At 43.4% G+C, this 14,450-nt stretch overlaps 1 protein-coding gene across 4 annotated transcripts in view; it reads left to right on the forward strand.

Annotated features, from left to right (window-relative positions):
- Positions 1 to 14,450, forward strand: part of WDR49 (WD repeat domain 49) — a 436,680-nt gene that overhangs the window by 167,148 nt on the left and 255,082 nt on the right. For all 4 annotated transcript variants that reach the window (XM_069213220.1, XM_069213221.1, XM_069213219.1 and 1 more), the window contains 2 exons: positions 2,253 to 2,383; positions 10,892 to 10,990. In XM_069213220.1, the coding sequence (XP_069069321.1) occupies positions 2,253 to 2,383; positions 10,892 to 10,990 (230 nt within the window). The remainder of the gene's footprint in view (positions 1 to 2,252; positions 2,384 to 10,891; positions 10,991 to 14,450) is intronic.

Below are 14,450 nucleotides of genomic sequence, written 5' to 3' on the forward strand. Positions count from 1 at the left end.
CAAAAATGTCCTCATCTTCATCTTCCTCAAATACCGGACCACTCGCTGTCGCCTGCTCCCTTCCTTCCTCCGCCGCTTTTGACACAGCTCTGACATTCGTTTCTCGTCCTTTTTGTTCACCCGGCTTGTTTCTCCTGGATCTGCACATTTTCGCAAAATGGTTCGGCTTACCACAGCGATTACATGATTGCCCTTTTGCAGGGCATCCAGCATTCGATCGATGTTCATAGCCACAGCTTCCGCAGGCCCTCTCACTAGGTTTAGCGGGGTTCAGCCTACGAGGCGTTGCCGGGCGTGTCTGGACGGCATCCACTTGTTCCTCCTTGACTTGAACCACACGAGTCGACGACGCTGCAGCCATTGACTGACCTCTCACTGCCGCCATAGCATCTGCTCATACCGCTGACAGTTCATGCGACCTCGCCAGAATCAGAATGTCATCAAGGGACATTCCCTGTTGCCGAAGAATGAGTTTTCTCAAAGCATTCGACCGACATCCTTGAATGATCTGCGCTCGAATCTCTTCTTGTTGGTTGAGACCCGTGCACGAGCTCACCAGTTTTCTCAACCTGGCATAAAACATATCCATTGATTCTACCTCTGTCTGTTGCGCCTGTCTGAGCTTAAAACGTTCATAATCAGAGTTAAGTTGAGGATCAAAATGCCTATTTAAAGCAGTCACCGCTGCGTCAAAATCAGATTTATCCCCTGTATCAGGGAGAGAATCAAAAAGCTCCTGTAACTCATCTCCACCCATCAAAAGCATCACAGACCTGCGCACTGCTCCATCCGTCTCTCGGGTGGCACAAAAATAGTTTTCTAAGCGATTTATCCATAGTCGCCACCTTGGCGCAGCTGTGGCTGGGTCAATCAGCTGGCTAAACGGTGGTAAAGAGGTAAGTGAGGAATGAATACTGTTGTTTAGTTGTGCTGGAAGTTGAGGATGTCCTGGTGGTTGAGGGGGGTTGGCATTATTAGCATTGTCTTGTGGTGGGGCACTCATGTTAGCACTGTCTCACTCCGGTGTCTTGCACAGGCTAAGATATCTTTTTTTTTCTGAGGGTCTGCCTGCCAGTTTGTCTTACTATTTCCTTTTCTTTTATTTCTTTTTCTTCTTTTTTTTTTTCAGGTCTCCTCCTTTTATTACAATTTTTCCGTTCTTTGTTCTTTTCCTATTTATTTGAGAGCCCCCCCCAGCCTCGGGGAGCACGTGTCCGGTTCGAAATCGGCAAAAACCTGTTTATTTTTTTTTCCTTTACGTCGGGGAGAACACGTCCTTTCCCCAAGCTCCCCAGCCTCGGGGAACGCGCTCCTCACACGGAGCCGTCACGCCTCCGGAGACGCTCCAAAACAGAGCGCTCGGCTGAAATTGACGAACCTCGTCAATTTCAGCTGCTCTCCCGGCAGCGCGGACACGCCCTCGGGCCGGGCACTCAATGGAGCGATTCGCTCCCTCCGACGATCCTCTTCTGGGGGCGGGGCGGGGCAGGGCTCACCTTCCTGGGTTTCCCCGATTGGGAAACCACACGCCACCACCCACCGCTAGCGCGAGGCACACCACGAGGCCCCAGACTTCAATCGATCGTCACCAGGTTGACGCCGCGCCACGTGAATTTCTTTCACCCGCGGCAGTCTGCACCCCTCAATCGGTACGTGTGTTTTTTTTTCTGTGCACCGGTATATGTTCTGCACCTACGGCGCGATGACTCGCATCCCGCTCGTCGCCATTGTAAATGTGGCACATCGACATGGAAGGAACACGCACAGACTGGTATAGGTGCTGCCACACTCGGAACTGCGTCACCACAGTTCCGTCCTTTATTTATAGCTTGGTGCTCCGTGCCCCTCCCGGACACGCTGAGCACGTTACTGAAACACGGAGAGCCCGAGTGGCTCTCCGTTTACTCTTTACAGTTTCCATCTAAATATGTGGATGCTCCCTGTAAGGGTCACAGTGGTGTATGATCCCAGCTTTCTTGTTCTGATGTGGAATACTGCTGAGATCGTTATTAGCGCTTAGCTACTCAAACTGAAATCCATAATTTGTGTTTAAATACCACATCATCATGTGAGTGTTTAAAATGAGCCTCATTGTGAGGGGGACTGAGAACACCGACAAATGGTGGGGGCTCGTCCATGGTGCCGCTATGATTGCTCCCGTATCAAAAACAAAGTGTCAGCTAGCGCGACTCCTTCAGAAGAAAGTGCCTGCAGTTTGTTTAATGTTCTTTGTACTTTTTGTCTCACACCAGGATAATTACAGTCTTCCGAATGAACACTTTAACCCAGTTCTTTGTTCAGCCTTCAGAATGGAAGGGGGGAGTGCACCACCAGGAGGACATCCTGTGTGCTGCGTTTTTGCCGCCGCAGACGTTGGTCACAGGTAACTCCTCCCTCACTCAATAAAATGCTGTTTAAAGACAATATCGGTGCCTGGTATTATTAGTTTTAGGTCAGCCTATTACATCAAATTTGGGGAGGGGAAATGGGCATGTTCATGTTTTCTCTGCGAAACTGGCAGAATTTGTTGCACGCATAAGCATAGTTGATGCATGCACTCCCATTTTACTTCTTGCCAGCCAGCTCACTAACGTCGCCATTTCTTCTCTTCCGCATGTGTTCCTCTTATCCCTTTTCCTCCCATGTTCCAACTGTGGATGTCATTTCACCAAAGTGCCAGGGGTAGCGGAAGTGACATCACATAACTTCACTTTGACCCAAAGGCATCACAGGTACTGACATCATATGATCTGACACTGAATCCTCCCAGGAGGTGATGTCACTTGATCTTAATCCTGATGACATCACAAAAACTGAAGTTAAGAGACTCTTAAGTGCCCAATTATATAACACATTTTACTGTGAGAGATAAGTGACCATTTTATATACCGTTTGCATTTTAAACAGGGTACTGATATGATAGGAATATTACACACTTATATTTTTTTAACCACAAAATTGTTTGTGTTGGAAGAGAAATATAGTGCCACTAAAACAAAAATTAACACTGGAAAGCCACTTCTCAAATTCCTAATGCAATAGTTTCCTTAGTTAATACCTCAAGCTTTAATTGTATTGGAAAGTTGCAGAAAGACCCACCAAATTATTTAAAAAAAACATTATTAGTTTTGTCCACCTGCATTTCTTCATGTAGACCAGAGGTCGCCAAACTTTTTAATGCTGCGCCCCCCCAGTTGAAAAATAAAAATCATTGGGCCCCCCTCAGAATTTTTCACAATTATTTTATAAACATGGCAATGTTTAAATATGTCTAAACCTATTTAAACATTGCAGTTAAGTACTGTTACCTTTTTAAAACTGCAATAACATGCTTCTGCTTAAAACAAAGGCCTGTTATCTGTATAATATTTATTTTGGCCAGAGTCTGGGGCCCCCCCTGGGATCACCTCAGGCCCCCCTAGGGGGGCCCGCCCCCCAGTTTGAAAACCTCTGATGTAGACCAATGTGTACAATGTATTGACATAAAGTGTTCCTTAGCATTGTTATTGCATTTAGATTAGCGTTGCTTGTACGGCATTATGATTAACTACAGCACATGGGTGAGGTTTTTATTTAAACACATAATTTTCTACACAATTATAAAAATGTGCAACATTTTTTATTTTAGTTTTCTGAAATTTTATTCAGCTGAATATACATTGCAGTGCTGTATGTTTATTTGTTTTAAATTGAATGTCTCACTTAGCAGCAGTAAGTAAACTATGCATACCATTTACCTTCTGGTCTGTTGCTGGAATTGCTCAGGCCAGGGGTCACACATGCAGTGCCAGGTGTTGCAAGGGGCAAACCAGGGGGTCGCAGATATATGACCCCTGAATTACGACCGTGGTTCCAAATTCCCATTTGTCTTACTCGTATTTTTTCCATTGGCTCGCTTACTTGTTCACTTTCCCCACTGGAATTTGGTTATCTATGCATGCATAACTGACATGCCTAATTGGCTTTTTCCCACACAGCTGACCTCTAAACATGTATATGATGTTCCAATCAACCCCTTGTGCGTGTCCAAGTATTGTGACCTACATTAACGTATCTAATTATCTGTTCGACACTCCCATCTTCTCACTCTACTCCTATTTGCCATAAACATTTTACCCCTTCACATCTATCAGATATTTTAGCCTCGGTTGCCCCTGTTTCTTCAAACGCGTTGTGCTTTTCCACCAGCATTTCATGCCAATCCTGAATACTTTCTCTTCTAAGTGACAAGAAGCCTGTCTTCTCCTCAACTTACCAGGAACTGATGACAAAACAATGAACACCTCTTACCTTTCAGTTTGATTTTACACGCAGCCTGAAATAAGGCAAACCAAATGCAGTTTCATAATGTTTCCTTTAGACTGGAAGGAGCTGACTAGCTCTCAAAGATATGAAATTATGCCAAGTATACTGGGCAAGCTCATAAATCAACACTTCCGCCTGAGCACATACCTTAAAGTTATTGAATGCAAGAGCTCGTTTGTTGCATTACAGATCTCCATGACACTCCAAGCTGAGTAAACAGAGTGGACATGACCATTTTTTAAGATGTTTGGTGGATGTTTGAATACATCAAGTAGAGCTTTCTCTCCTAAAAGGCTAACACACCAACTCCTGGTCACATACAAGGATGGGAAATAGGACATTGTATTCTTAAAGAACTGAAAAGAAGTTTAATTTATAAAGCGCTCAAATACCAATTGGAGTCAAAGTGTTGTGAGCCCTGTAAAACAATCTAGAGACTGGGAAGATAGAGGCATTCAGAAAAAAAATTAGAACAGTCTACAGAAAGAATATCCAGGTTTTCAAATACTTTTTAAAGGCCAGATGATTTTCTATTGCACTTTGATAGCATGGAAGAGTATTCCACAGTTTGGCTGTGGCTACAGAGAAGGATCTTCTTCTCCATCTTGCTCTGGGAAATTTAGGAATAACCACCAGTTTATTCTTAATAGAGTGTAATGGTCTTTCTGGTTTGTACCACTAAAATTTGGCTCTAATAGTCCACGGTCCTGAGCTATGTTTTGCCTTGTGTGCAGTGCATAAGGCTTTTAAGGTTACTTGCTTACCAATGGGCAACCAGTGGAGCTTGACCAATTCAGCAGCCACCAACTGATGCCTGGGGAGGTCTAAGATAAGCCTTGCTGCTGCATTCTGCAGTTTCTTGATGGAGAATTTGTTAATATTCAGGTACAAGGCATCACAATAATCGATCCCAGACATAATTAGCCCCACACCTACTGTTTTGTGCTCAGGTGTAGAATATAGGAAAAAACTTTCTGCAATATTCTGACCAAGTGGAAACAAGAGAAAACAGGAGAGTCTGTCATCCAGCATGACCCCAAGACTTTTTTCAGCTTTCACTGGTAAAGGTAACTTTTGCAAAGCTTCGGGCCACCAATGTCCGGTCCAAATAGATGGTTGACTTCCAACAATGATCACCTCTGTCTTCTCGGTGTTCAGCTACGACAGTTTTCCCCCATTTAGATAAAAAATGCTTTCATACAGTTGTTAAAATTGATATCCCTAGTTGATCCATCCTCAGATGGATATAATGATCTGTACATCGTAATTATAGGAGTAAACCTGAAGCCTAAGTGATCAAATAAGTTTGGCTAAGTGGGAAATGTAAGGATTGAATAGCGTGGGGCTTAATGAGAAGCACTGAGTGACCACCCCCAAAAAAGAAGAGACAAAGTTTTGGATTTGAGATGACCAATATTAACTGAGTCCTATCCGTTAGGAATGAATATTTAGGTCTTTGCCCTTAAATTCGACCTGAGCTAGATGAGATGTATGAATCACTGGGGAGACTGTCAAAAGCCGTGGACATATCCTACAGGATCAGTGCTCAGCCTGACCCGCATCTACTGGTGTGCTGATGTTATCAGCCACTGAGACCAGGGTGGTTTCTGTGCTATGGCCACTGCAAAATTCTAACTACAAACGGTCCAACAGGTCCAATAACTAAAAGTAACAACTGCCCTAAAGCAAAGATATGTATGGGCTCCCCTTCTTTCAATTTTCACCATATTCTTTGTCTCTTTCCCATGCCTCATTGAACTGGAATCCCCCCTGAATTATTGTCTTTGCTGGCAGTCATATCCAGTTTCCAGTACAGTCGGAGGGGGCTTGGCAGTCTGGGTCTATGGCCATGCTGTCTTGATCAAAGATTTTAGGGATAGATTTCAGGAAATCAAATTGGAACGGCTGCAAAGGTGGATGGCTGAGCAGTGGGAATTCCCTTAAGATTGAATTAGGTGTTATCACCAATTACTACTTTAAAATGGCTCCCATTTACCAGTTCATCAGAACATGACTGAACTTGATGAAGGGTGAGAAGAATGAAGTTCTATCAGTTCCTGCTTTGAAGATAACGGCATTGCTCCCTGCTTTCTACTTGTACCCCCAGAACTCAACGGATTCTGCAAGGATTGTTTGGCGGCCTTCTATTTGCCACATTTCAATCATGTTTGGAAGAACCAGCTACCTATTAGGTTTACACTAACCTTGTGCATAAGACCAATAGAACTTATATTCTTTTTAATCTCTCACCATCCTAAACAATTGCCACATAGAGAGAGAGAGAGAGAGAGAGAGAGAGAGATGAGGGCCAGTAAAATGGGGATTGGGTAAGAGAGAGAACAGAGACACTGTGCCTCGCCACTTCTGGGGTCAGGGAGGACTGCATGTTGTAGTGGTTCTTTACATAACAGACAGATGCCTTTAGTTACAATGAACATAACTTGTAATTGTGAAGTGACATAATTTAGCAATACCTTTGTATAATCAGCTCTTTGTGCTTTAACTGGTAACTGGAACTTCCTGAAAGCTATACCCAAAGAATCATAAATATCTTACTTACTACATGTAGAAGTACACATTTTCTTGTGTTTAGAATAACTCCCTCAAGCTGGGTCACTGTATACTCTTTTGTGGAAACTGGGTATAATTTCTATTTGACTTCTCTAGAACGTCTACACTATGTTTATTATCATTTAGATATATATGAATTGTCCTCTTAAAAAAACATCTTGTTCATAACAGGAGGTCTTAGTAGAACAGACAACCCTAGTCTTAAGAGTTCAAATGTGTGTAAGGAGCAGTTCATAGGTTGTTTTCAAATTATATATACATGATTTCAGGAAAATTCTCTGTAAGCAATAAATGTCCATAATCCAGTGCTTTTGGTAGGAGAGGCCTACATGCTTGAAAATGATCATCCATGTAGCATTATCCTGCTTCAGCAACATTGTAGCTCAACAGCCTAGCACGGATTTTGAGCATCACAAGGAAAGCTATACCTGAAGATCCAAAATCTTGTATGGCCATCTTCCCTTTAGACTTGTGACGTCTGTGACCCACTGGGAAACATAGTTCACTGCAGGTGCTCTACAGCGTGTTCCCAATGTGCACATGGCCTAAATCCAGTCTGCACTCATACTCTGTAATGAACATCAGAATTTCGTTTGGTGAAAGCCACTTAGAGCAGATGACTTCCAGGAACCTCCAGCTCTACGCCTGACATTGTCCACATAGAAATGGACTGCACTGGAACCTATGGGAGCCTCAGCTGGATGCTGGGGGCTATGGATGATACAAGTAGTAGGTGTTATGTATCACAATGAAAGATGTGACCTTGAAAAGTAGGAATTGATGGTTTGTTTTCAGAGCTTTTTCAAGCAAGGTTTGAAGTTATTGTGGGACTATTTAAAGAAGTAGCCAGCATTGTGAAGCCCTAATTGGCTACAGCATCTAGCTTTGCCCTAAAGGAGAATTTTGAAAACAATAAATTGAAGGTAAAACTTGAGACTTGGACAAGGCGGCAAAGGCCCCTAGTCGCAAACCAAATGAAACAGCTACAGGCACCAGCTCTTAGTACCAAACTGAAAGCTTCAGCAGTAGCTCAGACTTCATGAATCCAGCTACGAGGGAACCATCATCACCAGCTACGCCATAAAGCCCTGCCTCACAGATGGATTTTGGATTTTGACTTCAAGTAAAAGACCATGGGGTTATATAGAGTTTGGCAGATGCAGGACAGTCACCAAAATAAGTGAATGTCATATCCCACTCCCTCACTTACAATGTGTAGCCAGGTATACTGTAAATAAAGGAGACAGAAAATGTGCATATTTTGGGTAGATGTGACACATCTGCCACAACCTAAATAACTCCCACTCAAAAACGATGAGCAAATTAAGGAAAAGTGATCTTCTATTTGTCCCTGAAAATGTATAAGCACACTTTGAACTTAAAGCACAGACTTGCAGGTTCCAGGCCTAGTGGGTTTAGGGGTAGAATTTCAGTATTTTTTTGAATCACCATTACTAGACTCAGTCTTCACATGGCATAGAAATTTGTAAAACTCTGCACACCTGGCAGGAGATCCTTTTGCCCTTTTTCCCAAAACCTCTAAACTACTCAATCAGTTATAATCATCAATGTTGACAAGTCACCTTTTAGTTGCTTAGTTTGTATTAGTGTGTTAAATTGGTACTAATAAGGCGAAATCTGTGCCCCAATAGTATTATGACAGGTAATCATGACAAAATAATGAAGTAACTATCACAAAATGTGCCGTATTAAGCCACATAATTTGCCTTTTTTTGCTGCATAATTTTCTCACCTCTGCAGCATAATGTGGTTCTTTCCTTCCCATAATTCCAGTGGCCCTGGTTATAGATTAGTAACCCTTTTAGGTGCTGAGGGGAAGCTGTTTGTGAAACAGCTGCACCCAGCATTCAACACTGTGTTGCTGTTCTCGAACAATTCGGTAATATTAAGGCTACAGAACAAAACTGGTGCATTGTGTCTATGAAACAAAGTGTAATATTGTAGCCCTGCTTTCACGACTGGTTCACTATGTACTCACCCAGTGTAGCCCTCCTCTGTGTGTGGGTCTGGATGACCAAATGTGTACAGGAGCTGGTCACATCCTGGAGCAGGTGTGTACTATAAGGATGATGTGTGATGTAGGCAGCGACTAAGCACTGATAGTACTTTCTCACTGTTGTGGACCCAGGAAACCAACAACATGTGTCTTAACAACCAGAGAACCACACATACAAAGCCGGCTTGGCGCCATATTTTGGGATGTGTATATGCACAATTGTTCCTGTTGCAACAAACAAGGAGCACCTTCTTCCACACTCATAGAGTAAACCTAATTTGGAATGGTAGCTCAATCATTACCGAACCAGCAATTAAACCATGGGAACATGTGTGAGGTCAACTACCCCTATGCACCACTCAGGTCCACCTAAGTATTGGGTTATGCCTGAAATTCATGGCAGGAAAGGGAAAGAACAAAAGTATGCTTAGCTGCCTTGTGCCTTACTCTCAGCCAATAAAACTATCCTTTCTTGTAGCAGGGTAACCTACTGGGAGGTCATATTCAGAAGGTGGGTTTGGTGAATCAGTGAACTAAGAGAGGCATCATTAGGGTCTTGATATTAGATTTAATGTGAGAAGGGTTAATGAGTAGGGACCTGCTTGATGGTGCCACAAGGTGCCACAAGGTGAGGAAGAGAGGTTGCATTGTGCTTCATTATATTTGTGGTCCTATTTTCAAGCTGACTTTGTGCCAGATTATGTGTACAGAAATATAATATGAATAACTGCACTTCTTTTAGATGTTTTGTGTCCCTGTCTGAACGTAGGCACCCGACTATGGTCCTGATATTTCTCTTCTTATCTTTAGTGCAATACTCCAATTCAGATGTGATGTAAAAGTGGGATATCAAGAGTGGAAGAACCCACTTTGACATCACACTTTTACATCACCTGTGGCCTATACCTAACAAAAACCCTAAATTGAAACCAAGTCTATTTTCTGTTGACTTGATTGTGGTTTACGTTACATCAAATACCCATTTCAGCTTTTAGTTCCTAATCTACTATTTTCCTCCAAAGAATCTTTTCTAACTGTACCAAATCTGAATCAGAGAAGCCTTCAGCTAACACTTGAGTATCTGATGTTTGTTTGGGTTATCTCATGCAAACACTTACTGTGGCATAAGAAACATGCTGTTACTTGCTGGGTCTGGGTTTGCTTGCTTTCCAATCAGAGAGGACCTAGTATAGCATTTCAGACTGGGCTGTTCTTATTGGAGCAAGCCCAAAGATTGATATGCATATGGCTGGTTATGTTTTAGGTGTTACATGGATAACGAATGATAGATTAGAATGCAGCTCAATTAATTAGCAGTGGCTGAGAATAATTTTAGATGCATCCATCCCTTCGAGGTGCCCTGTGCCCAGTGGGTATGAGCAGACATGGGTTTTGCTGACTGTGTTACAGGAATCAAGTTTGGCTCTCTGATGAATCTCGAATGGACAAACCCAATATCTGGTTGCTTCTTTCCAATCAGAGGTGACCTCGCCTGTCATTGTGGGCTGGAATTTTTTGCTGTAGCAGGCCAAAAGCTGATTTGAATGAGGGTGTATTTTATATGCCTTTTGGCAAAGAAATGATGGACTGGAATGCCACCCACGGCAATATCAGTGGCTCCGATTAATTTCAACGATTCACCCATCACCTTTTAGTTTTGTTCAGATAGAGGATGAGAAGCAGGAGGAGTCAATTAGGACTGATGGTATGTGAAAGACCATGTCAGGATAAGAAAAGTGGACAGCGATTACCGAGTTCTGTGCCAGATATCAAACACATATCACAGTATGGAAAAATATTATACAATCCGGACACCAACTTCTGCCAGGATTTCTATAGGTTACTTCATTAATGTAGGCCATGCCTTCTGGGGTTGTGACACTAAATTGATAACTGTTCCTCGTACTGAATATACATACTATTTTCCCTACTCGTATTTACTTGTTTCAGAAAATAAATGACTTAATTCATTTATTTACAATTATGTTTTTGATGCAGGGAGTTATGATGGAGAAATCGTTATTTGGAACAACAGTACAGAAAATGCTTCTCGTAAACTTCATCATGATCCAAGAAAAGCATCGAAGTTAAAGTCCGGTAAGAGAATTTGTTTCATGGAAATCTGTAAACAATGTTCTACTTAACTGGTAAATGGGAAAATCAAACATATCTCTGAAAATGTTATTGAAAACCTACAAGAAATGTGTGTGTGTTCAATTCTATTTTGAAGAGTATATGTTTCTGTTGGACTTTTGTCCGTATGCAGGGTCATCCACAATCTTTTTGCCTCCTGCCTCCTATTTTTTTCTGACCTGTTGCTGTTGGCTTTTGAACTCTGAGCACTTTACCACTGCTAACCAGTGCTAAAGTGCATATGCTCTCTGTGTAAATTGTATGGTTGATTGGTTTATCCATAATTGGCATATCTGATTTACTGGTAAGTCCCTAATACAGTGCATTAGAGGTGCCCAGGTGTAAAGCAAATGCTACTAGTGGGCCTGCAGCACTGGTTGTGCCACCCACACCAGTAGCTCTGTAAACATGGCTCAGACATGCCACTGTAGTGTCTGTGTGTGCAGTTATGAACTGCCATTTCTACTTGGCAAGTGTACCCACTTGACAGGCCTAAACCTTCCCTTTTCTTACATGTAAGACACCCTTAAGGTAGGCCCTAGGTAGCCCCAAGGGCAGGGTGCAGTGTATGGTTAAGGTAGGGCATATAGTAATGTGTTTTGTATGTGTTGACAGTGAAATAATGCTAAATTCGTTTTTCACTGTTGCAAGGCCTGTCCCTCTCATAGGTTAACATGGGGGCTACCTTTAAATATAATTAAAGGGTAGATTCCATTTGGGAGCGGATAGACATGGAATTTGGGGTCTCTGAGCTCACAATTTAAAAATACATCTTTTAGTAAAGTTGATTTTAAGATTGCATGTTTGAAAATGCCACTTTTAGAAAGTGAGCATTTTCTTGCCTAAACAATTTCGGTGACTCTGCCTGTTTGTGGATTCCCTGTCTGGTTCAGTTTCACAGTTGGGCTGGTTGCACCTCTTGCTAGACAGTGACACAAAGGGAGCTGGGGTGTAGTCTGCATTTCCTGATGAGCCATCTGTGCTAGGAGGGAGGGGAGGAGTGGTCACTCACACCTGAAAAGGCTGTGCCTGCCCTCACACAGTGCAGTCTCCAACCCCCTGGTGTGTGTCTGGGGCCTGGCCTGGGCAAGGCAGGATTTCACAAACAAGAGAGAGTTTTCTTTGAAGTTGGCCTACTTCAAAGGGTAAAATAAGTCTAAGAATGGCACCCAAAACCACAGACTTGAGAACATTTCTAGAAACCAAGAGGAACCTCTGCCTGGAAAAGAGCTGAGGAAGAAGAGCTGCCTGTGACTGTGCTTTGTGGAGCTATCCTGCAGTTTCTGCTTTTGCCAGAGTAAGAGGTCAAAGACTGGACTTTGTGTGCCTTCCATCTTGTGAAGAAATCTCCAAGGGGTGATTTAGAGCTTGCCTCCTGTTGTTTGAAGTGTCAGGGACAGCAAAGACTTCTCTCTGCCAGTACCTGGAGTCTCTGGAGAGACTCCTACTTTGCCAAGCGGTGCCTATCCAGTTCCTGGGACCCTGAAAGGAGAAGCTGGCAGCCCAAGAGTGAGAAATCCACGTACAGATTGCCGAGTGGGGAAAAGATCGATGCGACTCTGGTCTGCGGCTGAAAAATCGACGTGCCGCCAGATTCGCGGCTGAAAATCGACACTCGCCTGCAACGTGACCCGAAGATCGAGGCTCGGGGCTGGAGAAACAACGCACAGAATCGCTGATGGAGGCTAGTGAGATCGCAACCTGCACTGTGTGGTTTTCAGATCATCGTGCAGCTGGATTTCCGATCAAACACCGCTGGGCATGTAAAAACGACGCAAGGCCTGCCTGGACTCGGGAGTGCTGACCGGATTGACGCATCGCTCTGCTGCGGAGAGAAAAAATGACACACACCAACCCGACTAAAGGACAAACGACTCAAGGTTCGGTCGTGAGTGAAATTGACGCATCGCAAGCCCTTTTTGACGCACACTCATCCGTGCAGGGTTATTTTTGACGCACCCAAAGTACATTGTCACGCTAACAGCGTTAGTGTGTGTTTAAAATTACATGAAGACTCTTTTTGGTTTTTAATTAATAATTTGACTTGTGCATTGTGGATTTTTGTAGTTTTGGTCTTGTTTTGTTCAGATAAATATTTTCTATTCTTCTAAATCTGTGTTGTGTAATTGTGTAGTGTTTTCATTGAGTTAATGTGTGTGATGGTACAAATACTTTACACCTAGCACTCTGATGTTAAGCCTACTGCTCGTGCCAAGCTACCATAGGGGTAAGCAGGGGTTAGCTGAGGGTGATTCTCTTTTACCCTTACTAGAGTGAGGGCCCTTGCTTGGACAGGGGGTATCCTGACTGCCAATCAAAGACCCCATTTCTAACAGTTTCCGTAAGTTATCTACTTTAGATTGGGGAAACAAGAATGATCTAAAATGCACCAACATTGTGAATTCTGTGCAATTCATTACAGAAAACAAATTGACACAGAAAGTTTGGAATGATTAAACCATTGCAGACAGGTAGAAAGTAAAAATTCCAAAAATTCCAAGAACAAATTTCATCCTTTCTTTTGTATGTAATCATGTGAAATCATTTTTGTTGAATGTGATCGTTAAGATGGAGCTGCAATGATGAAGGTGTTTTCAACCTGAACCAGTTTTGAGGGTAGGGCAAGGAATTCCCTCACACATGGGCTGGCACTCGGTATAAGATGGGACCTTTGGAACTTCGAATGAGAACACTCATGGACCTGTGGAATATTCAGAAGAAGGACTGCCCTGCTGCCAGAAGACTTACCTGCTGCTTGAAGGACTGCCTTGCTGTCTGTAGAAGGAGGACTGGGCTTGTTTGCCTTGATCTTAGGCTATACAGAGTGCCTGCAGTGACTGCAGGGGTCAGTTGGATGACCTTCTGTGTGAGCTTGAGGGACACAGCAAGCAGCTGCAGGCCCCCCTGCAACTGCCCAGCTGCAGCTGGACCTGCCCTAGCTCTGCTGTTGGATTCTGCTGGAATGCCATGATCATCAAGAGGTGCCCTCAAGGTCCTGGACCCTTGTCTGACATCAGTGTGTACTCCTCTATAAAAATAGGAGAAAGTCCTAAAGTTTGGACTGTTTTAAACTGTGAATGGGACCTGTTCGCACCAAACCTCTGTCGCCCATGATGACCACCAATGTAAAGCTCTGGTGAGACCTGCTCTTTGGGCCTACACGACTTTCCATGACAAGGCAACATGTGACTTCCACTTTGCACCACCACCGCCAACTACAATGATCAACTAAAGTGAGGCTCCAGTGGCGACCAGCTGTTTGCGCTACAGCAACCACTGTCTGCGACGATTGAACTGCTTTTTTCCCTGAAAGCTTCCTTCTTGTGGCCTCTTTCAATGCGAACAGAACTCCTCTCATCAGACTTGAAAAGGTTACCCTTCAGCGGAACTAACTTGGTCCCTTTACCCAAACCACGCTAAATCG

This window comes from Pleurodeles waltl, chromosome 11, assembly GCF_031143425.1.
Source record: "Pleurodeles waltl isolate 20211129_DDA chromosome 11, aPleWal1.hap1.20221129, whole genome shotgun sequence".
Lineage (NCBI taxonomy): Eukaryota > Metazoa > Chordata > Amphibia > Caudata > Salamandridae > Pleurodeles > Pleurodeles waltl.